We start from the raw sequence: 24,766 nt of genomic DNA, 5'->3' as shown, positions 1-24,766 counted from the left end.
CAATTTTTTCGTAATACCTGAAGGTTATTTAAAATCACAATAAATGAAGCTTAACTAGAATGAATGCCATTAAGAAAGGCATCCTTGGAGGCAGGGAAGGTCAAATCAAGTTGGCTTCTTCTTCATCAGTTCTTTTAATTTTTGAGTTATGATGTGGAGGCTGGGTCTTTCTTTCTACCTTCCTGTTGAATTTCCAAGGAAGCTGTGATCATGGAAAACTTTTTGTTGATGGATGGATGGATGGATTGACTTGTGGCATCAATTGGTGTTGATTCCACATACATTTCCTAGATACGTTCCTGGCCTCGTATTTCAATTCTTCATAGAACACATTGACCCTTAAATGCATGCTTATCAGAGCACTGTTGAGGTAGTCAACAGAATGCTGTGTTTAATGTACACTATGATGTATACTCCCTGATGGTACAGTGCTTGAAGTGCACTATTGCAAGCATACTCTGCCCACAGCCTGGAGTTCGATCCTGATGGGGCTCCAAGTTGACTCAGCTTTCCGTCCTTCCGGGGTCAGTAAAATCCCGTATTTAACTGGCACATATAGAACAGGTCCCCTCTCAGGTTGGGCTGGGGAAAAAAGTCAAGATGGCAGCTGTGATCATCCAATTGAAGCCCCACCTCTTTTTGCATGCATTGTGTATGCAACTTAAGCAACCATGGGATGTTACATGTTCAATGCATACAAAAAAGATAATGGAGTTTCAACCCCATAGAGGCCCTTGTTCCACTATATCTCAATTAGATCCAGGAAGACTCCAGCATGGTGCAAAATAAAGTGATGAAAAAGAAAATAATATAGGGTTTTAATTGGCTGTTAAAGAGGAGTTATGTTTGTTATTGAATTCTGTATTTTGTTTACTGGTTTTTATTTTAATTGTATGAGCTGTTCAGAGTCACAAATGTGGGATGGGCATCTATACACATTGAATGAATGAATGAGAGCAATTTTTCATAATTGAAGGTTATTTAAAATCACAATAAATGAAGATTAATTCGAATTCTGAACCGGTTAGAAGAGGTTCCACCAGTGGACCCGGAAAGCAGGCCACACCTACAGAAGATGTTCCAAAAATTTTTTGAAACCCACCACTGGTCCTTGGTTATGATTATTCTACACAATCATGCTCATATTTATAAAACTCAGTGCCTCTGTGAAAGGTAAGGATGACTACTTCGTTTGTGGTGCAATCAGAACATTGCATGTGTTGAAGTTGTTTTAACGCAAACCAAAGATGCCTTTTAAAAACCAAGTTTACATCATATTCTTATGCATGCCAGTGCTGTGTGTGAGGTAATTTAAGGTGGTTCTGACAAGTGTCGTCGGCTTCTACATATCCGGTCACATGAGCAGCAAGCCACTCCCATCCGGTCACATGGGTGGCAAGCCACTCCCACAAAGGAGGCCACACCCACAGAGTAGGTTCAAACAATTTTTGAAAACCACCACTGGAAGCATGCATGCGTAGGGATGGGGCACATTGCATTTTGGGTGTGGAAATATATGATTTTGGCACGCGAGGGGAAAAAGGTTAGCCATCACTGCGCTAGAAGCACAACATATACCAAGTTAATCATGATGTCGCCACGATCCAATTGAAGTAGGATTGACCTGAGACCTTATTCAATCATGGTGGTTAGCAAATCATGGTGTTCCTTTGAGAGTCCCAGCTGCAGCTGTCACGGTGAAAGCAGCAACGAAGATCTGCTTCCTCACTTCTTCCCAGGCTTTCTCTTGGTCTGCTTCGTGATCAATGTCAAAGAGGGCATCGTAGATCCCAGGGAAGGACACGCCGGCGTATTTGTTGTGACTGTTCGGAGCAAAGATGATGTGTCTAGAAAAAGGCAAAGAGGTCAATTGGCTATTGGAATCACATTATTTAGGACAGAAGTTACTGAGGTTTGAAATAAATCAGCATCCTCTAACCTGCTGCCTTCAAAACATTAAGAAGAACTCAACTGAATCAAGCCCAAAACAAACCTAGTCCAGGGGTCTCCAACCTTGGCAACTTTTAAGACTTATGGACGTCAGCTGGCTGAGGAACTCTGGGAGTTGAAGTCCACAAGTCTTAAAGTTGCCAAGGTTGGAGACCCCTGACCTAGTCTACATTCAATGTCACATAATCAACAACCAGGTGCATTCTGGAAGCCAACGGGATTAGATTGGTAGGCTGAAAATCAATCTAGCTTTGCTGGCTGAGGAACTCTGGGAGTTGAAGTCCACAAGTCTTAAAGTTGCCAAGGTTGGGGACCCCTGACCTAGTCTACATTCAATGTCACATAATCAACAACCAGATGCATTCTGGAAGCCAACAGGATTAGATTGGTAGGCTGAAAATCAATCTAGCTTTGCTGGCTGAGGAACTCTGGGAGTTGAAGTCCACAAGTCTTAAAGTTTCCAAGGTTGGAGACCCCTGACCTAGTCTACATTCAATGCCACATAATCAACAACGAGGGGCATTCTGGAAGCCAACGGGATTAGATTGGTAGGCTGAAAATCTCTTACGAAGAAGATCTTAAGATTGGGTTTTAAGAAGCAATTCAAAGATTAGGAGACACTAAGTCCTCTTCTCCATTGTTTAGTTTCCATATCTCAACGGACCATCTTTATACCTGATAGAATGGCCTCCATGGTTTATTTGGACCTCATTATCTTTCGGGCAAATCTCTGGAAGTTTTTTTCCACCCAGATCCATCATGACAGGATGGACAAGTCAGATTTATTGTTAAAAACTTTGAAGGCCATCAGCTGGGAGACCCGGGGGCTTCTTTAAGCCATTGGTTGGTCACTGTTGTGGTCTGCCATTGTTGTGGCTTAAAGACTGATGAGGGGGGGGGCTTGGGCCTGTCCTGGAGTCTGGGGATGCTCCAGGGCCATCCGACATTTCCTGTGGGCCTTCGAAGTAGGGGATAAGTGGGGAAGAAGAACATCTGGGGTCTGTTCAGAGCTGTCAGGAGAACAACTGAGGAATAGGAGCCAATTTGGAAGAAAGGCACATGTGGGCGCTGAATGGCCCCTTCCTGGCTGGGGCATAAATAGAAGCAATCTTTCGGAAGATTTGCTTATGGTAGCAGAGATTGCTTGCCAGGAATTAATTTACAGTTTTGCGACTGGAAGCTCTCAGCCTGGCAATTATCCAAGGAACTGACAAGGTCTGTTACTGCAATTAACCCTTCGCAGGATTATTGCCTGGATTTTTCTGTGTGTGAATGCCATGAATTAACAGTAGCTAAATAAAGAGGTTTTTTTTTTCAGGACTAGGAGTCTGTTTCTTGGTTCTGCTAAGGCTGGGTCAGAACAGTCACTATGAGAACTCATGTTAATACCACTTTATAAGGCCTTGGTAAGGCCACACTTGGAATACGGCATTCAGTTTTGGTAACCACGATGTAGAAAAGGCGTGGAGACTCTAGAAAGAGTGCAGAGAAGAGCAACAAAGATGATTAGGGAACTGGAGACTAAAACATAAGAAGAACGGTTGTAGGAACTGGGTATGTCTACTTTAATGAAAAGAAGGACTAGGGGAGACACGATAGCAGTGATCCAATATCTCAGGGGCTGCCACAAAGAAGAGGGAGTCAAGCTATTCTTCAAAGCACCTGAGGGCAGAAAAAGAAGCAATGGGTGGAAACTAATCAAAGAGAGAAGCAACCTAGAACTAAGGAGGAATTTCCTGACATTGAGAACAATTAATCAGTGGAACAACTTGCCAGTGGAAGTTGTGAATGCTCCAACACTGGAGGTTTTTAATAAGGTGTTGGATAGCCATTTGTCTGTAGTGGTGTAGGGTTTCCTGCCTAAGCAGGGGGTTGAACTAGAAGACCTCCAAGGTCCCTTCCAACTCTGTTATTCTATTCTATTCCAACATTATGGACTAGATGGGCCAGAAGTCTAGTCCAAAAGGTCACTGCTTATGTTCTTAAGATATGTGTGTGTGTGTGTGTGTGTGTGTTGTATTTGGCAACAGTAAAATATTGGGCTTTCTGTCTGGATGGTCTCTTGTGACGAGCCGATGGACAGAGAATGGAAGCAGTTAGCTTCCTCCCATAATTGGGGCATACCAGGGGTTGTGACACTATATATGTGTGTGTGTGTGTGTGTGTGTGTGTGTGTGTGTGGTGTGTGGTGTGTTTGTCTCTTATGACGAGCCAATGGACAAAGAATGGAAGTAGTGACCGTCCTCCCATATTTGGACATACCAGGGGTTGTGACTTTAAATATATATAAATATAAATATAAATATAAATATAAATAATATAAATATAAATATAAATATAAATATAAATATAAATATAAATATAAATATAAATATAAATATAAATATAAATATAAATATAAATATAAATATAAATATAAATATAAATATAAATATAAATATAAATATAAATATAAATATAAATATAAATATAAATATAAATATAAATATATATAAATATAAATATAAATATAAATAAATATAAATATAAATATAAATATAAATATAAATATAAATATAATAATATAATATAAATATAAATATAAATATAAATATAAATATAAATATAAATATAAATATAAATATAAATATAAATATAAATATAAATATAAATATAAATATAAATATAAATATAAATATAAATATAAATATAAATATAAATATAAATATAAATATAAATATAATATAAATATAAATAGTATGAGTATGAGTATGAGTATGAATATGAATATAAATATAAATAATATAAATATAAATATAAATATAAATATAAATAATATAAATATAAATATAAATATAAATATAAATATAAATATAAATATAAATATAAATATAAATATAAATATAAATATAAATATAAATATAAATATAAATATAAATATAAATATAAATATAAATATAAATATAAATATAAATATAAATATAAATATAAATAATATAAATAATATAAATATAAATATAAATTATATATGTATGTATGTATGTAGGGAGGTAGGTAGGTAGGTAGGTATAGGTATATAGGTATATAGGTATATAGGTATATAGGTATATAGGTATATAGGTATATAGGTATATAGGTATATAGGTATATAGGTATATAGGTATATAGGTATATAGGTATATAGGTATAGATATAGATATAGATATAGATATAGATATAGATATAGATATAGATATAGATATAGATATAGATATAGATATAGATACAGACATACAGACATACAGACATACAGACATACATACATACATACATACATAAATGGACTTTTAATACTGGGAGAATGGAAAGATGGTTGACAAGCCATCTTGAATCACTGGGCTGAGTTGGGTGGCTATAGAAATTGAAGAAATAAATACATATTTTTTCTCCTTACCTATAAAATGGTCTTCCAGGTAATCCAAGAGGATCAATAAACGCTCTTTCCAAGAACATCAATTGATCATTCCAAGATCTTACTTCAATTGGGCTGGAAATTAAAGAATTGAAATAACAGTGTTAGAGGGAACATGACCTCTGATCAGGATGCACAAACGTTTGAAAACCAAGCCAAGTTTAGAGACAGGAATATTTTAACTGGAATATTTTTTAGACTGGAGCTTGCAAGAATCCCTTAAACTTCAATTAACATCAGGAGATTGGAGGGTATTATCTGAAAGGTCAGAAAATTAGGAGACTTACTTATGGATGTCTACTAATTCAAGTCTGCGGTGAAAGTCATCTGCAACTTCTGAAAATGCTGTTACAGAATCCCGAAGCAAAGCTGGAATAAAGCAAAAGAGAAAATGCTAAATTCTGTGACTCTAACTTTTATTGTTTCCATAAAATTAGCTCACATGTGGAGAACCTGTGGCTCTTCAGAGGTTAAAATGGCAGCTCTGACATCCCTTATTCCCCATGCAGTTTAGAGGTACGAGAATTGTAGTTCAGAATTTTCTGAAATGAAATTTTCAGCAGTGTCTGAACTGAGCAAGTAATTGTATTATGGCAGGAAGTCCATGTAAACAAACAGTAGGAAGAGGTCAACAATTATTCACTCTAAGGTAGTCTTTGTTTCACAGCAGTTAACTGAAAAAACAAAGGATTATCTACTTTGGCAAACCAAGGTGACTAGGTCAGCAGATGCTGATGAGATGGAAAAAGATGAAAACTGCATGACATGGTTTTTTCAGGACCTGTTAGTTAATCTCCCGAAGGCCAGACAGGGAACAATGGATGGAAACTGATCAAGGAAAAATTCAACCTGGAAATAAGGAGACATTTTCTGACAGTGAGAGCAATCAACGATAGAAGTTGCCTTCAGAAGTTGTGGGAGCTTCATCACTGGAGGCTTTCAAGAGGAGACTGGACTGCCATCTGTCAGAAATAGTGTAGGGTCTCCTGCTTGGGAAGAGGGTTGGACTAGATGACCCACAAGGTCCTTCCAACTCTGTTAATTGTTAAATCTCTTGCCTTTGTGTGCAGTGGCTGCACTTGAAATATGAGTCATCTGCAGTTTTGCTCATGTTTTATATACATGGAATTGGGAAGGGAGATGGTGGTACCCTTTTATTAGAAGCAGGACATATATGGCTGTCTATGTTTGTAAAGATAATACAGGTAATTCTCGACTTATGACTGTAACTGAGCCCAAAATGTCTTTTTAAAAAATTATTGAACTTATTTAAACATCAAAAACAAAACAATAATTTCTACTCAATACAGCGTTTCCGTATCAGTATCATTAATATCATTCATATTTACATAAGCTCTATTTCTATATTCTCTAATGTAATCTACTGGTATATTATATAGTCACTTAGAACAGTGTTTCTCAACCTTGGCAACTTGAAGATGTCTGGACTTCAACTCCCAGAATTCCCCAGCCAGCAAATGCTGGCTGGGGAATTCTGGGAGTTGAAGTCCAGACATCTTCAAGTTGCCAAGGTTGGGAAACACTGACTTAGAATATAATATTTACAAATATATATACAATGTTGTCATATTTGTTGTAGATAATACTTAATTCTTATGCAGTATTTTTGCATCTATCATCCAACCATTTATACCATCTACTCCATACTTTATAATACTCCGACTCCTCCTCTCCGTGGCAGCCCCTCAAATATTGGAAGACTGCTCCTTCTCTTCACTAGACTAGCCATGCCCAGTTCCTGCAACAGTTCATTTTATGTTTTAGCTTCTTGTCCCCTAATCATCCTGCTTGTTCTTCTCAATATCTTTTTAATAGTGTGGTCACCAAAACTGGATTCAGTATTCTAGGTGTGGTATTACTAAGGCTTTATACAGTGCAGGGATGGGTTCCTGCCAGTTCTAACCTCTTCTATAGAAGAGGTTCCACAAATCTACAGTGCCATTTAGAACCAGTTCCATCTCCCTCCCCCAGCCCATCATCAAGATGAAGAGCAAAAGGAGGAATTCTGGGAGTTGAAGTCCACAAGTCTTAAAGCTGTCAAGTTTGAACACCCCCTAGGCTTTTTTCCCCCTAAAGGGTAAGGGGTGCAAGGGTCTTGTAACTTGACAGCTTTAAGACTTGCATGCTTCAAATGCCAGAGTTCCTGAGCCAACATATTGGTTGCTAAGCAAGAGTGTTGTTAAGTGAGTTCCACCACATTTTTCAAGTTGGCCACGCCCACCCAGTCACATGGCTGCCAAGCTCCTACCACTCGGCCACATGGCCAGCAAGCCACTCCCACCCGGTCACATGGTCAGCAAGCCACTCCCACAAAGCAGGCCACACCTACAGAAGAGGTTCTGAAAAAAATTGAAATCCACCACTGATACAGTGGTATTAGTACCTGTCTTGATCTTGATTGTATCCCTCTGTTAATGCAACTTCAGATTGTGTTGGCTTGTTTTGGCTGCGGCTGCTGACAGTGAGAAAGTTTGTGTCCAAAAGTGGTAGGTGCTCCATCACTGGAGGCTTTTAAGAAGAGAGTGGACAGCCATTTGCCTGAAGGGACCTCCAAGGCCCCTTCCAACTCTGTCGTTTTGCAATAGTTAGGATTTGTTTTTCACTGGCTGCCCGAGAAATCACTTTCACAACAAGTAGATCAAAGGAATCGGGAAGGGATGCTGTGCGTTATTGAAGATCCTGCCTTGATGTTGGAGATTTTCCACTTACCTAATGATACATTGTGTGTTTCCATTGCTGCCTGATGTTTCATGGTTATGTTGTAAATGATATCAACATAGCCATTAAGTGCCTTGGCATAATCTCGACAGTCAAAGGGGAGGAGGACCGCATCCGCCAGCTCGAAAACCAGCCCGCCTCGCACTTGGGCTACAGCCAAGTGATTCTTGAAAGTTGGGTCGTAAAACTTTTCCACCATCTCATAAGTGTCATAGACGCTGTGATAAACCGGGTAGCTGCTGAACCTGTCCACTTTCTGGAAAAAAAAGACGTCAGCCTAAGTGGGCTTCATTTTGGTGATTGAACAACACTCTTACACAAAAAAAGTGGGGCTTGCACAACATATCCAACACCGATGCCGGTAAAGAAGAAGAGTGCAAACGTTAGCTTGAAACTCAACATTAAGAAAACTAAGATCATGGCATCCGGCCCTCTCGATTCCTGGCAAATAGATGGGGAAGAAAGGGAGGTAGTGACAGATTTTAATTTCCTGGGCTCCAAGATCACCGCTGATGGGGACTGCAGCCAAGAAATTAAAAGAGGCTTGCTCCTGGGGAGGAAAGTTATGGCAAATCTAGACAGCATACTAAAAAGCAGAGACATCACCCTGCCAACAAAAGTGTGCATAGTCAAGGCTATGGTTTTCCCAGTTGCAATGGATGGCTGTGAAGGTTGGACCATAAGAAAGGCTGAGCGCCAAAGAATGGAGGCCTTTGAACTCTGGTGCTGGAGAAGACTCCTGCGAGTCCCTTGGACTGCAAGGTGATCCCACCGGTCAGTCCTAGAGGAGATCAATCCTGACTGCTCTTTAGAAGGCCAGATCCTGAAGAGGAAACTCAAATACTTTGGCCACCTAATGAGAAGGAAGGACTCCCTGGAGAAGAGCCTCATGCTGGGAAAGATGGAGGGCAAAAGAAGAAGGGGACGACAGAGAAGGAGGTGGCTGGATGGAGTCACCGAAGCAGTTGGAGTGAGCTTAAATGGACTCCAGAGTATGGTAGATGACAGGAAGGCCTGGAAGAACGTTGTCCATGGGGTTGCGATGGGTCGGACACGACTTCGCAACTAACAAATGTTCACAGATCTGTCCTAAGAGCTAATAAATACATTGTGGCTGAACTTGATGGTCTGGATTGCAAATGTGCTAAAATGGATTATCAGATGCGTAATCAGATGCGCTATGATTTCAATTTAGATTTCACTTGCATTGCATTAATTATTTCCCAGGGTTTTCCCAGAGGTGTTTTTTTCAGGAGGCAACTGGACTTTCTTGTTTTTTTTCTTTTAAAGATGTTTTGCTTCTCACCCAAGAAGCTTCTTCAGCTCTGACAGGATAGAGGGGAATGGAAGGATTTCTATTCCTTGCAGACAGATGGTCATTTGTATCCTTTTATAGGGTTGTCGAAGCATTTGGAGGTTTATCTGTGTCCTCAGGCACATCTGAGTGGTGCTCCTAATTCCTGTGGCCTTCAATTTTTTTCCTCTGAAAATCCACACCATTCAAAGGGCGTTCATCCCAATTTGGATAGCTAAAGGTCCTACAGAGCCGAAGAAGCTTCTTGGATGAGAAGTGAAACAACTTCAAAAGAAAAAAAAAAAACAAGGAAGTCCAGTTCCTTCCTTAAAAAAGCACCCGGGATGACTGAGAATCTGTACAGACTTTCCCAGGATTTGATAATTTGCTCCTTGCAAATGATAAATGGTTGCTCATTTGAATACGAGTCCTTTTTAAAACATTTTTTTAAACCCCGTCCTTTTTAATTTTATAAATAGTTCAAGGCAGTGAACAAACCTAATGCTCCTTCTTGCCCTCACAAGATCCTTCTGAGATACTTTGGACTGATAGGGGATGACTGGCCTAAAGTCACACAACTGGCTTTCATGGCTAAAGCAGGACTCGGACTTACAAATCTTGCCACCTGGGGAATTCTGGGAGCTGAAGTCCACACATCTTAAAGTTGCCAAATTTGAGAAACTCTAGGGTTATATATACATAGGTGGCTCAGCTGCTAAGATGCTGAGCTTGTCAAACAGAAAGATCGGCAGTTTGGAGGTTCGAATCCCTAGCGTCGCTTAACGGAGTGAGCTCCCATTACTTGTCCCAGCTTCTGTCAACCTAGCAGTTCGAAAGCATGTAAAAAGTGCACGTAGAAAAAGAGGGACCTTTGGTGGGAAGGTAACAGCGTTCTATGCGCCATTGGCATTTTATCATGCCGGCCACACGACCATGGAGACGTCTCTGGACAGCGCTGGCTCTTCGGCTTTGAAACGGAGATAAGCATCGCCCCCTAGAGTCGGGGCCTTTAGGGTTATATAAACTAGGTCATTTTCTCCAAACTTCCTTTGTTATGTTGCTTTTTTTACTCTGCATTATATTGTCATGTTCAACTATTTAATTTATTTATTTTGTTTGTTATTCCCTTGGGCCTTTGACTGTAAACCGATAAACTAAATAAGAAAAGTGATTTAATAAAGCTTTGAAGATCTTTAATATCTCCTTTTATATCTAGACGGCATAAGGTGAGGCCCAAATTATATTGTACTTAGTATAGTATTGCCTTGGGCTTTCAATCAGATCTGTGCAATTGTGGATTGTACAGCTTGACAAGGGAAATGCCATCTGTTTCCACTGGAATTAAATTTTTGGATAATTTACCTCTTCTGAACTATTGGGAAATGCTTGAGATAAGAAAAATGGACTTTCCCAGGTAATTCTTATCTTTGAAGTGGAAAGATTTCAGATTCTCCAGATGGAATGCTTGCGGCTTTCTTTCTTTGGACATTTTTCAGAAGTCCTGAATTGCAGTTCCCACAATCCACAGCCAACATCTGGAGAGTTTTAGGTTGAAGAAGACGGGATGGGATTCTTCTGCTTTAATCCAGTTCGGACAAACTGGCAGTTCTGGAGATCAGCTGAGAGTGAACCGGTTCACTCTGACCTTCAGGCAGCCTTGCCTGCCCACCTCTGGGCTATACCTGCTTATATTTCCTTGTTTTTTAGCCCAGCAGAGTGGATTGGCACGCCTCCGCTGTTTTCCTTTGAACTGTGCATGTGCATGCAGCGCACATCAGGCACGCAAGTGAGCGAAGCAAACATGCACAAGCGAAGCAAGCCCACAGTGAACCAGTTGGTAAACCGATAGGATCCCACCCCGTGGTGAAATTCAATTTTTTTTATTACTGGTTCTGTGGCAGTGGCTTGGTGGGCGTGGAAGGGGAAGGATACTGCAAAATCCCCATTCCCTCCCCACTCCAAGGGAAGGATATTGCAAAATCTCCATTCCCACCCCACTCCAGGGGAAGGATACTGCAAAATCTCCATTCCCTCCCAACTCCAAGGGAAGGATATTGCAAAATCTCCATTCCCACACCACTCCAGGGGAAGGATACTGGAAAATCTCCATTCCCTCCCCACTCCAGGGGAAGGATACTGCAAAAACTTCATTCTCACCCCACTCCAGGGGAAGGATATTGCAAAATCCCCATTCCCTCCCCACTCCAGGGGAAGGATACTGCAAAATCCCCATTCCTTCCACACTCCAAGGGAAGGATAATGCAAAATCTCCATTCCCACCCCACTCCAAGGGAAGGATACTGCAAAATCTCCATTCTCACCCCACTCCAAGGGAAGGATACTGCAAAATCTCCATTCTCACCCCACTCCAAGGGAAGGATACTGCAAAATCCCCATTCCCTCCCCACTCCAGAGTAAGGATACTGCAAAATCTTCATTCTCACCCCACTCCAGGGGAAGGATACTGCAAAATCTCCATTCCCTCCCCACTCCAGGGGAAGGATACTGCAAAATCCCCATTCCCACCCTGCTCCAAGGGAAGGATACTGCAAAATTTCCATTCCCACCCCACTCCAGGGGAAGGATACTGCAAAATCTCCATTCCCACCCTGCTCCAAGGGAAGGATACTGCAAAATCTCCATTCCCACACCACTCTTGGGCCAGCCAGAGGTGGCATTTGCCAGTTCTCCAAGCTGCTCAAAATTTCCAGTGTCGGTTCCCCAGAACCTGCCAGAACCTGCTGGATTTCACCCCTGATCCCACCCCTGTACGGAAGGCAGTTTCAATTAGATTTCTTCAGACTATTTTTTCAAGAGAGAGCAGGTTTGGTGGTTAAGGAACCAGACTAGAAATCAGAAGGTCCTTCGTTCTAGTCCTGCTTTGCGTACAAAGCCAGATGGGAAGCCTTGAGCCAGTTGCTCTTTGTCATCCCTAAGAAGGAGGCAATGGCAAACCACTTTCAAAATCTTCCCAAGAAACCTGCAGGGATTGATCCAGGCAGGCACCAAGTGTCAACACTGACTTGAAAGCACCACCCTCCCCCCCCCCAAAAAAAATTATTTGAACACACTTACAAAGTTTTTAGTGTAACGGGCTCTACCAGAAGCAATTCCTAACCTCTGGAAAAAGACTTCAAAATCATTGCCGGAACCCAGCTTGTTTACCCTGTTGGAAAGAAAATAGGTAAGGGTAGGGGAACAAGTGATGTAAGAAATTATAAATTATTTTAACGTGAGATACCTTGGGAAGCCTTTCTGTTCCCTTGACGGGTTTTTCTCATACCAACTTTCAAAAAGAGATCTGCCTTCAAATCTTTCATCAGGGCTTGGTATCTACGAAGACATGAGTTGTGTTAATGAAACTATAGAAAAACCACAGCATCCCCTCTGATGGAATAGTGATAAAAAAAATACTGTTAGAATGTGTGGAGATGGATAGGCTAACGATAGAAACAAAAGGAAGAGGAGAAACGGAATGCTATTTAATTCGGGACACATGGTATAATTGGTTGGAGAATAGAAGTAAAGATCAAGAAGGTTAAAGTAAATTAAGAGATGACAAAAATGTAATATATATATATAGTGATGTAATTATAATAATTGTATACCGTATAAAATAGATACGCGCATAAAAGAAAAGGAAAAATAATGTAAATAACTTGTATGTACATATTAGATATACCAGAACATTTGAAATTGATTGAAATTGCATTACAAAATGAAGAAAATTGTTCAACAAATTAAAATTTTAAAAAATAAACTATAGAACAAAAGCAAAATACTATTGTTACCAAGAGTCATGGTGGCGCAGTGGTTAGAATGCAATATTGCAGGCTAACTCTGCTGACTGACAGCAGTTCAATCCTGACTGGCTCATGGTTGATTCAGCCTTCCAAGACTTCAAGCTTGGTCAAATTAGGACCCAGATTGTTAGGGGAAATATGCTGATTCTGTAAACCACTTAGAGAGGGGCTGTAAAGCACTGTGAAGAGGTATTGCGATTGCTAACCTTTTTCAAGGGGAAAATTGGGAAATGAATACAATATAGCACCTGTCTGGAGCAGAGATGAGTTGCTCCTGGTTCGGCCTGGATTGGATGAACCGGTAGTAGTGGTGGCAGGAGGCTTCACCCACCTGCCCACCTGTGCATGCACAGAAGCGTCGCGTGCCTGCACGAGCATGAACACATGAACGAACGAACAGGTAGTAAAAAAATTAGAAACCCACCACTGGTCTGGAGCCATGATTCCAGGAAAAGGTGCTGTTGCTTTAAGATGTTACAAATAGCTGTTCTATTTGCATTTCTTTTTTTTTTAATTAAAAAAAAACTTTTACAAATATTTACCTCCCTCCCCCTACCCTCCCCCCCAACACCCCCCCCCCCAACCTTCACCCCCACCTCCGACTTCCCAGAACCAATACAGGGTATAAATCTTTAACAAAGATATTCTAAAAAAAACTTTAAAAAAGTTAATATCATCTTTGATTTGAGCTTTAACTCCTCCTTGCTAGGCTAGCTCTAAACAGATTATATCATTCCTTGTTTCTTCAGTCATAAACTATCTGGAATTTCTTAGTCCCATATTTATTTTGAGTATAGTCAATCCATCTTCTCCACTACAGTTTATATCTCTCATTTGAGTGATCCTTGAGATATGCTGATATTTTAGCCATCTGTGTAAGGTTTGTTACTTTTAATGTCCATTCTCGAATAGTAGGCAAATCTTCCTTCTTCCAGTATTGTGCCACCAACAGTCTTGCTGCGGTTATTAAATGCAAAATCAAGTTAGTCTCTATAACTGTACAATCAGTAATTATACCTAACAAGAATAACTGAGGGGTAAACTTTATCCTTTTTTAAAGAACATTTTGCATAATCCACTATATTTTTATCCAAAATGCTTTTACCTTTTTACAAGTCCACTATATATGATAGTATGTAGCATCGAGACAATCACATCTCCAGCATTTAGGTTGTAAATTCGGATACATAGAGGCCAGTTTTTTAGGATTCTATTTGCATTTCTGTGTGCTCCAAAGCAACCTTTGGAGATTGAATCTGAAGTGTTGTATGAATTCAATGTTGCAATGGTCTAAATGGGAAATATGTAATATAGACTTTCTCAACTGGTTTGCTCCAGTTATATTATACAACGCCCTTAATGTCCAGGGGGGTTATTTTGGAATCCGGCATATCTGGACAACACCACACTGAAAGAGGCTGGTATCTGACATAACATGCTTTTGTAAAATCATAGATTGTGGGTTACAAGCTACCTTGCCTACTTAATCATGAGGGCAACCCTCTACGAAATTCGACGTGCTGATACTGGCATTCCTAAGCTACGCTTCGGTGCACTCTCATTATTCAAACCACATAACCCTTATTTTTCAACGTACGTACTATTTCCATACCTAACAGAAAAGTGCCTGTTTTTAATTATTGTTATTCTGGGAGGCCTTCGTTTCTCAGACAAGTATGAGCTCAATGGAAAATCACACACAACCCCACAATATATTACCTGGGACATCTCAGGAAACAACAACTGAATGAAAAACTGCTGTTGATCTTCTATCACTGCACCATGGAGAATATTCTAACTTACTGCATCTGTGTATGGTTTGCTAGTTGCACAGTGGCAAATAGGACAGCACTCCAGAGGGTCAACATCATTGCCCAGAGGATCATTGGTTGCCCTTTCCCCTCTTTGGAAGAGCTTTATAGTTCCCGCTGCTTTAAGAAAGTTCAAAACATTCTCAAAGATCCCTCTCATCCTGGGCATTTTTTTTAACTATTACCATCTGGCAGACGGTACAGGATAATAAAAACAAGGACAAACAGACTAAAAAACAACTTCTATCCCAGGGCAGTAACTATATTGAATTCTACCATATAGTGCAATATTAGGGTTTTCAATTTCAATTATATAGAATATAAAGGATGCATGTTTGTGTTTTTATTTTTTATGATTGTAATGTACACTGAAGACGGCATTTAATTTCGTTGTGCCATTTGCAATGACAATAAACTCAACTCAACTCAACTAATATTGTCCGGTCTACAAGGACATTCCGTCCAGTCCAGTGTTTCTCAACGTCAGCAAGTTTAAGATGTGTGGATTTCTGCTGTCAAAATTTCTCAGTCAGCAGGTTAAAATCCATAAAAGTCATTGAGGTTGAAAAACTCTGTTCTGGATCAATCAAGCTGCAGATATCAATTCTCCCCTTTGAGTTTTTAATCTTCTCATGTTGATATCCAAAAGTGTTTTTCCTCCTTTTTTTAACTGGACTTTCTTTGTTTTTCCTGGAAAACAGTTCGCTTCTCATCCAAGAACTGAAGAAGCTTCTTGGATGAGAAACAAAACGTTTTCAAGGAAAAACAAAGAACGCCCAGTGGCCTCTTGAAAAATTTTAAAAAAGCAGACCCTTTGGGACAACCATGACCTGAAGGACTGAGAATCTCCGTAGATTTCCCACATTGAGATCTTGAGATTAAAATTGTACAGAGAAGGCAACTAACAATAACAGTTCCCCTCGCACATATGTGCTAGTTGTTCCCGACTCTAGGGAGCGGTGCTCATCTCCGCTTCTAAGCCGAAGAGCCAGCGCTGTCTGAAGACGTCTCCATGGTCATGTGGCCGGCATGACTCAACGCCAAAGGTGCACGGAACGCTTTTACTTTCTCCACCAAAGGTGGTTCCTATTTTTCTACTTGCATTTTGTACGTTGCTTTCGAACTGCTGGGTTGGCAGAAGGAAAGCAATTAAGATCCTCACAATTCAAATGTTGTCTTCAACACGGTGAGTTCCAGGACTGCAAAGGTAGGGCAGTTTCTCATGTGGACGCTGGACCAGGCATAGCCTGCGAACCTGATCACCCTCAAACAGTGAGTGGACGTCTTGCATTCATAGAATTTATGGCTGTTTAATTTGCTAGATTTCTTATCTGAATAGCAATAGCAGTTAGACTTATATACCGCTTCATAGGGCTTTCAGCCCTCTCTAAGCGGTTTACAGAGTCAGCATATTGCCCCCACAGTCTGGGTCCTCATTTCACCCACCTCGGAAGGATGGAAGGCTGAGTCAACCTTGAACTGGTGAGATTTGAACCGCTGAACTGCAGATAACAGTCAGCTGAAGTGGCCTGCAGTACTGCACCCTAACCACTGCACCACTTCAGTTCTGAATTCTCTAAGGTGACTTCCAAGGGGATGTCCCCCCTTTTTTTTTTATCTCTACAGTAGCAATCTGTGAGCTGCATTGAGCTGAAAGAGAGAGTGACTAGATTTCTGGCTCTAGATAATGCCATAATCACTACAACTAGAGATATCCAGAGGATGGGACTTAAAAACTCAGTTTTTTGTGTACCTATCAGGCATTCATGATAGGTATACCAAAAACACTCCCACTGACAGGGAAAACTACTAGTATATAAAAAGAGAGCAAAACCTACTCCCTCCCGCACTGATGATGTTATCTAGCTGGGTCATGAGATGTCTGCAAGAAAACAACCAAATCCTAGGACTCCACAGCATGGGAAGAGTTTGGGAAAAGACCCTCCCTCTGGAAAAGACTGAATAGAGAGGAGAGGAGGAATACTCTCAGTCTTACAAGATTGATGTCAGATTTGCAAGGTAGTTCAGAAAAGAGACATACCTTGGTGAATTACCAATAATCCTACTTTATTGCAGAACTTCCTCCTCCATCTCCCAAGGTAAGGGGTGGGCTGCTACGGGTTTGGGCAGGTTCGGGAGAACCCGTAGCTAATGTTATGACCGATTTGGAGAACTTCCAAATCCCACCCGTGGCTGGCCCCACCTACCCCGGGTGGCCCCTCTGGAAACCATACCGGAATGGTACCTGATGCTCCCGGCAGTCACCGGTATGCCCGTACCGGGGCGTACCGATCGTAACCCCCCCCCCACTGATGCGGAGGCTCAGGGAGGGGGGAAAACAGGCCTCCTGGAACTTCCAGAAGATCGGGCCTGTTTCCAGCCTCTGGAGCGCAGGGGAGGCAGTTTTCGCCCTCCCAAAGGCTCAAGGAAAGTCTCCGGAGCCTGAGGAAGGCGAACCCCCCCACCCACCGTGCAGGAGGTTGACTAGGCCACGCCCACTATGGCCACATCCACCCAGAAGAGAATGGGAAGAGAACCCATTGCTGAAATTTTTGAAGCCCATCCCCGCCCAAGATTATTTTCACATGCTATTGCACGCGGCAACTTGTAGTTTAACAAGCTAGAGAAATAGAGTCTTATCAGTAAAGAAATGCTGGTTGCAAGGTAATGCATTTATTTCTAAAGAGCTCTTTGAGATCTCTTTTTTTTAAAAGGGAGGTTGACATTTTCAGCAGTGTACCAATAAAAGAATGGGCAAGTGGGATCCAAAACACCTGATATAGCAGAGATACCCATCTTTGGGGTAGAGAAAGAAACCAGGATGAACCCAGTTAGATCTGGAAGATCGGAAGCTTGCTAGAACCTTACGAAGAATTGTTCTGAATTCTTCTCCGAAACTATAAGATATGTGACTTCACCGTACATCTGACCCAGTGGTGGGTTTCAAAATTTCTTAGAACCTCTTCTGTAGGTGTGGCCTGCTTTGTGGGAATGGCTTGGTGGTCATGTGTCTGGGTGGGTGTAGCTTGCCAGCCATGTGACTTTGTAAAATGTGGTGAAACTCACTTAACAACACTCTTGCTTAGCAACCAAAATGTTAGCTCAGAAACTCTGGCATTTGAAGCATGCAAGTCTTAAAGCTGTCAAGTTACAAGACCCTTGCACCCCCTAACCCTTTAGGAAAAAAGCTCCAGGGGTGTTCAAACTTGACAGCTTTAAGACTTGTGGACTTCAATTCCCAGAATTCCTCCTCTCGTTCTTCATCTTGATGATGTGCAGACGGGCAGGGGGAGGGAGGGAGCTGGAACCGGTTCTAAACGGCACTGTAGATTTGTGGAACCTCTTCTATAGAAGAGGTTAGAACTGGCAGGAACCCACCCCTGATCTGACCATATTTTACCTTTTTAGTTAGATTATATACCAGGCTATGCATCGATGGAGTACAGTCAACTCGAAGAGTGTAGTTACCTGAAAGAAAAGGACGGTATCTTTACTCTATTTTAGGAGGAATCTTTTTTAAATAAATAAATTTTATTTGGGGGAAACCCAACCAACCTAGTTTGAATGTGGATTTTTATTGTTTTCATGTTTCTGGTTTTTTTTTAATGCTTTTGGATTTTTGGGGATAATAGAGTTGGAAGAGACTGTGGAGGTCTTCTCGCCCAACCTCCTGTCCAATCAGGAGACCCTATAGCATTTCAGAGAAATGACTGTCTAATTTCTTCTTTAAACATTCAAGAGTTGGAGAGTCCACAACTTGGCCTAGAAACCAGGAGACAGTGAATTCTAGTCTTTCTGGGTGATTTTGGGCTGGCCACTCTTTCTCAGCCCAATTTACATTTACAGGGTTGTTGTGGAGAAAATAGAAGGGAGAATATTGTAGGCATGTTCACCATGTTGAATTACTTATAAAGTAATAAAGACAAGATAAAAATCTGACAAATTAATGAATGAATGAACAAGCAAACAAACAAATGAATGTTTGGAACATTTTTGGTAAAAATTACAGTGGGGCAGCTGGATTTCAGATGAGTGACCCACAACAGCAAAGCTGGTAAGATTGGAGATCTTCTAATCCAATTCCTTGCTCAAGCAGGAAACCCTATACCATTTCAGACAAATGGTTATCCAACGTCTTCTTAAAAACTTCCCGTTGTTGGGGCACCCACAACTTCTGGAGGCAAGTCGTTCTACTGATTAATTATTCTAACTGTCAAGAAATTTCTGCTTTCTAGGTTGCTTCTCTCCTTGATTAGTTTCCATACATCACTTCTTGTCCTGCTCTCAGGTGCTTTGGAGATTACAGTAGGTTGACCTCCCCAGTTCACCGACAAATGCGCGCTCGACAAAAGCGTGGCGAGAAAACCGCGAGGTCGAAATTGCGCCCACAGAAGGGCGCCGACAAATGCGTGCCAACAAAAGCGCGCCATCAACAAACAACGCGAAAAAAACGTAATAAGCCTAAGCCTAAGCCTAAGCCTAAGCCTAAACCTAAGCCTAAGCCTAAGCCTAAGCCTAAGCCTAAGCCTAAGCCTAAACCTAAGCCTAAACCTAACCCTAACCCTAACCCTAACCCTTACCTTAACCCTAATCCCGCTTTTGTGGGCGCGGTTTTGTCGGCACTCTTTTGTGGGAGCGCTTTTGACGTCACGGTTTTCTCGCAGCGGTTTTCTCGGCGCGCTTTTGTCGAGCGCACATTTGACCGGTCACGGACCTCCCCCCCCTTCTTTGTGGCAGCCCCTCAAATATTGGAAGGCTGCTATCATGCCACTCTTAATCCTTCTCTTCATTAGAATAGGCATATCCAGTTCCAACAACCATTCCTTGTATAGTTATAACTGTTCTGTCAGGAAATTTCTTCTTGGATTTGTCTGAAATTGGACAGAGTTTCCTGCTTGAGCAGGGGACTAGACTACAAAACCTCTAAAGTCCCTTCTATCTTTGTTATTTAGTTATTTCGAGTTACGTTTACAGAGCTGGGCGAAAGCTCAGGTTTGAGCAAACTTCACTAATCTCATATTTCTTATCTAAACTTTGTAAGACAATACCAACTGAAATCTGATCTTAACTCCCTGGGAAGGAAGGTTTGGCAAGTTCAGAACTTTTAAATCACTTTGTCAATTGTCAATTATCAATGCAGCTCAGAAATGACCAATCACACAAGTTTGTTTTACCTTCTATAGAGGAGTCAGCATTGATGTAGGCCACAGCCCTCTCTTGCAGTATTTTGACATTTTCCTACAACGGAAAAGAGGAATTGAAAACTAATTCAGATTACAGACACAAATATTTCTGTATGGACTATTTTTAACATAAAGGTTGTCCTCAATTTATAACAGTTCATTTAGTGATCATTTATAATTATGATGGCATGGAGAAAGTAAGTTGTAACCATTTTTCACACCTACAAACATTGCATCATTCCAAGGGACATGTGATCAAAATTCATATGCTTGCAACTGTCTCATATTTATGACGGTTATAGCATTCTGGGGTTATTGGGATCACTTTTCACCATCTTCTGACAAGCAAAGTCAATGAGAAAGCCCGATTCACTTAACAACAGTGTTACTAAATTAACAACTCCAGATTCACTTAACAACTGTGGCAAGAAAAGTCAAAAGGCGGGGCAAAGCTCACTTAACAGCTGTCTCACTTAGCAACCGAAATTTTGGGCTCAATTGTGATTGTAAGTTGAAGGACTATCTGAATAGCTTTTTTATTTTAAATGATCCATCACAAATCTAACACCCTCAGGTGACACTCAATCTCTACAAGTCTCCATTATTAACGTATTTTTGGGAGTTTAAGACGCACCAAGGTTTTGAAGAGGCACATTTTTTAAAAAAACTTTTTGCACTCTGTAAACCTCCCAAAAACGGCCCGTTTTTCACTCATTTCTGCCCTCCCTAGCCCCCAGGAGCTCTCTAAAAGCCTCCTAAAGGCTATGCACGGCCATTTTGGTGAAGGGATGGGGTTTCGGGAGGCAAAAAATGCTGTATTCAGTGTATAAGACGCATCCAGATTTTCAGCCTCTTTTTTGAGGGAAAAAGGTGTGTCTTATACTCCGAAAAATACGGTATCCTGAATTTTACAGTTTGTAGTTGTTCACATTTTTATTAGTTATAATTCATGTTTATCATTTTTGTTAGTTATAACACTCTCGAGGGTCCTCAAAATCAAAATTATTTGCAAGATATTGAAGATATTTGTGCAATAATTAAAAGCAATGACACTTGTTTCAGAAAGTACAGATTTTTTCCCTGAAAAATAATTTACATTAATACACATACCGTAGTCAACCCTGTTGACTTACCTCTGCCCACTCTGTTGATCCCATTAAGCCAAACTCCTCAGCATCCCAACTAGCAAAAATTATTGTCCTCCTGGGTCGCCAACCTATATTTATAATATTCATGTAAATATGTTTTATTTTCATTTTTATTTCATACAGTCACATATATACTGTGCATAACCGGGGCCATATAACATTGAACAATAAACACAGCCATCCCTCTTGTCAACAATACCCCCCAAAATACAAACCCAATATACCACTTCGACCCTCCGTACACCCTTTCTTTCACCCCCCTCCAACTTTCCTTCTTCCCTCCAACATTCCCCTCTACCCTACTTCCCCTCCCCCTCTATCACTCCTCTCTCCCAATACACTCCCTCCCTTCCATCTCACCCTCCCTCCAATCCTCTCTCCCACCCTCTCTACCCCTCTTTCTTCTTTCCCTCTGCTCCTCCCTTCGGTGTATTTCTGCTATCTATTAGTATATTCAGCTTCCTATTTTTACACTAGAATTAAAAAAGCAACAGTATACAAGTGCAATCATGTTACTTTAAAATCTAGCACATACTATATTTCCCCCCTCCCCCCTCCCCCCTAGGACCCCACCTCCCTTTCCCCCCCCCCCGACTTCCCAGAGCCCGTACACGGTATAGCTTTTTATCAAACACAGTCTAAAATATATTAAAACCAAGGAAATTTAAAAAAAAAAGAAAAAAGTCAATAAGATCTCTGCGTTGAACTCAGCTTCTTGCCCTTACACAAACTTTAAGCAGTTTACATTATTCCTAATCTTAGTTGTTTGATTATCTGCAGGATTTCCCCAGAGGTTATTGGTTGGTTCAACTTTTGCCTGTATTCTTCTCTAACTAGGGGTATTTTCTCTTTATCTAAGTATTTGTCTCTATCTAAACCCTTAATTTTGTCCCTTTGTACAATTCTGTAAAAAAAATTCCCGGAATGCCTTTTAAATCTCCTCCTGTTGAAACACCTCCGTCCCTCTATAACACAATTTGGATACATTTCAAATTTTTCTTTTAATTTCCTCTTCCAATTCTTCTCGTTTTTGCCCTTGTTTATGTCTATGTATTTTGTAATATTTATAATATTTAGAGCACCGTTAGTTTAATAGTAAAAAATTATTAATCTGAGAGTCAAGCCAGCCCAAATGACAATATTCTGTTCCCCGCTTCCTCTGGTTTGAATTCTCATTTGTTTTTCAGCAGTTTATGAATAACAAGCAGGCACTTAAAAATGGGTGCAGTGGGATAGTCCCATTTTTGTTGTTGTTAGTTGCAAAGTCATATCAGACCCATCGCAACCTCATGGGCAATGTTCCTCCGGGCCTTCCTGTCCCCTACCATCCTCTGGAGTCCATTTAAGCTATTTCGGGGACTCCATCCAGCCACCTCATTCTCCGTCGTCCCTTTCTTCTTTTGCCCTCAATTGTTCCCAGGATTAGTTTGAGTCCACCTTGAGCCTGGTGAGAATCAGCAGTACTGCATCCTAATTACTGTGCCCACTGTGGGAAGTTATCATCCAGCCCTCTCCCAGAAAAATGAAATATCCAAGGAAATATTGAAAAGGCAGAATATTCCTCTGGATATGAAAAGAAAGAAACATGTTTTAAAAGACAGAATAGTTGCCTGTAGCTTCCTGCCCATCCCCACTGTTAATGGGCCATTAAGAAGGCCAAGCTAGTCCACTTACATAATAAAGACTTCTCCACTGCAGCTGCAGGGGGGGATGGGATTAAAAGCATGATAATATTGCCCCTTTACTCAACTGACCACATGGCATCTGAGAACTCAACTAAACCTGGATTCAAAACACAGCCCAGAGAGTTGCCCCTGCATGGCCCTAGGGGAGTCTGACAACCAATCAAAATACATTTCCTACACAGGAACAGGAAACAGAGAGGTGGGACTAAACAGGGTATAAAAAGCCTAGCAAGCCCCTCCCTCGGCCCTTCTCTTCTTCTCCACCAACATTGAAGCATGTGATCACCTTTTCTGTTCAGGGCTCAAGCCATGTGGCCCTGTCCAACAATAAACCATCTTTCCAAGCAGCCTCCGTGTCTCCAGTGTCTTTTTCCCCACTTGGAGCTGAACCCAGAAGGACATTTCTTTCATCAGCACTATGGCTCTTTAGATGCATTGTTTGAAATAACTTAAAACATTTGACAGAAGGCAAGGCCTGTGCTTACAGACAACCACGCAACACCTTCCCACTTTCCTCTCGGCCTTTCTCAACTTCAGTAGCTTTAAGATGTTTGGCCTTACCTTCCTGCTTCAACTTCCCAAAACTTCGGACGATCTCATGAACAACCGCAGCTCCACTCTGGGGATCAATCCCACCAAACACCCATGAATCACGGTGACCACCCAGAATGACGTATCTATCTGGATCAAAAGGGATGAAAAAGCTTCACATTGTGATAATGAAGTTGGTAAATCCCAAAGATGCTTTTTCAGGAGGCAACTGGTTTGCCTTGGAGTTTGTTTTTTTTTCATGTGAAGACGTTTTGCTTCTCATCCAAGAAGCTTCTTCAGCTCTGGCAGGATAGTGGGGAATGGAAGGATTTATATTCCTGGCAGACAGCTCCGGAAGGCCCCCCCGCGTTCCTTACCGGTATTTACCGGTTGCAACCCACGTTACACCTATCCTCCGCGAGCTGCACTGGTTACCGATCAGTCTCCGGATACGCTTCAAGGTGCTAGTCGTAACTTATAAAGCCCTTCATGGTATTGGATCTGGGTACTTGAGAGACCGCCTGCTGCCAATTACCTCCCAAAGACCCATTAGATCTCACAGGGTTGGCCTCCTCCGGGTGCCATCTACCAGCCAATGCCACCTGGCTATTACCTGGGGGAGGGCCTTCTCTGTGGCAGCTCCGGCCCTCTGGAATGAACTCCCCGCAAGGATTCGGACCCTCACCTCTCTCCAGGCCTTCCGAAAAGCCATCAAAACCTGGCTTTGCCAGCAGGCCTGGGGTTGATGAGTTCCCTCCCCTCTCGACATGTATGGTTGTGCGACTGTTGTCCACTTTTATTATTTGTATTTTGTCTTTTATGTTCCCCCTTTTCTTCTCCTTTGAATTGTTCGCCGCCCTGAGTCCTCCCGGAGAAGGGCGGCATACAAATAATAAAATACCAATACAAATAGAAAACCAAATATTTGAAGTTTTCTGGGCTTCTGCATGTGCACATGAAGCATACGGCGCCCGTGTGATGCTCCGCTGAGCAGCTGGAGCGTCGCGGAGGTGTTGCGGAGTGTCATGGGTAGTAAGTACACACGCGCATGCTATGAGTACATTCATGTGATGGACACCCAACCCCATTGCACCATACTGGTTGCAACGGGATCCGGAACCCACCCCTGGATTAGACACACCAATTCCTGGAATTTCATTCTTTGAAAATGTGTTATAACGCAAAACCAGAT

General features: G+C 41.4%; 1 protein-coding gene across 1 annotated transcript in view; it reads right to left on the bottom strand.

The window, feature by feature from the left end:
- Window positions 1-1,398: 1,398 nt before the first annotated feature.
- LOC116510355 (putative N-acetylated-alpha-linked acidic dipeptidase) overlaps window positions 1,399-24,766 on the bottom strand; it is a 42,015-nt gene continuing 18,647 nt past the window's right edge. Inside the window, exons 10-19 of the mRNA XM_032219873.1 lie at window positions 23,605-23,724; window positions 21,344-21,426; window positions 20,202-20,265; window positions 18,428-18,495; window positions 12,655-12,746; window positions 12,489-12,579; window positions 8,111-8,375; window positions 5,668-5,749; window positions 5,363-5,455; window positions 1,399-1,847 (exon numbers count right to left, since the gene is read on the bottom strand). Of these exons, the coding sequence (XP_032075764.1) occupies window positions 1,658-1,847; window positions 5,363-5,455; window positions 5,668-5,749; window positions 8,111-8,375; window positions 12,489-12,579; window positions 12,655-12,746; window positions 18,428-18,495; window positions 20,202-20,265; window positions 21,344-21,426; window positions 23,605-23,724 (1,148 nt within the window). The 3' untranslated portion in view covers window positions 1,399-1,657. The remainder of the gene's footprint in view (window positions 1,848-5,362; window positions 5,456-5,667; window positions 5,750-8,110; window positions 8,376-12,488; window positions 12,580-12,654; window positions 12,747-18,427; window positions 18,496-20,201; window positions 20,266-21,343; window positions 21,427-23,604; window positions 23,725-24,766) is intronic.

Source organism: Thamnophis elegans, chromosome 6 (genome assembly GCF_009769535.1).
Source record: "Thamnophis elegans isolate rThaEle1 chromosome 6, rThaEle1.pri, whole genome shotgun sequence".
NCBI classification, from domain to species: Eukaryota; Metazoa; Chordata; class Lepidosauria; order Squamata; family Colubridae; genus Thamnophis; species Thamnophis elegans.
The sequence above is the reverse complement of the archived record's forward strand: the minus strand, read 5'-3'. Positions and strand labels throughout refer to the sequence as shown.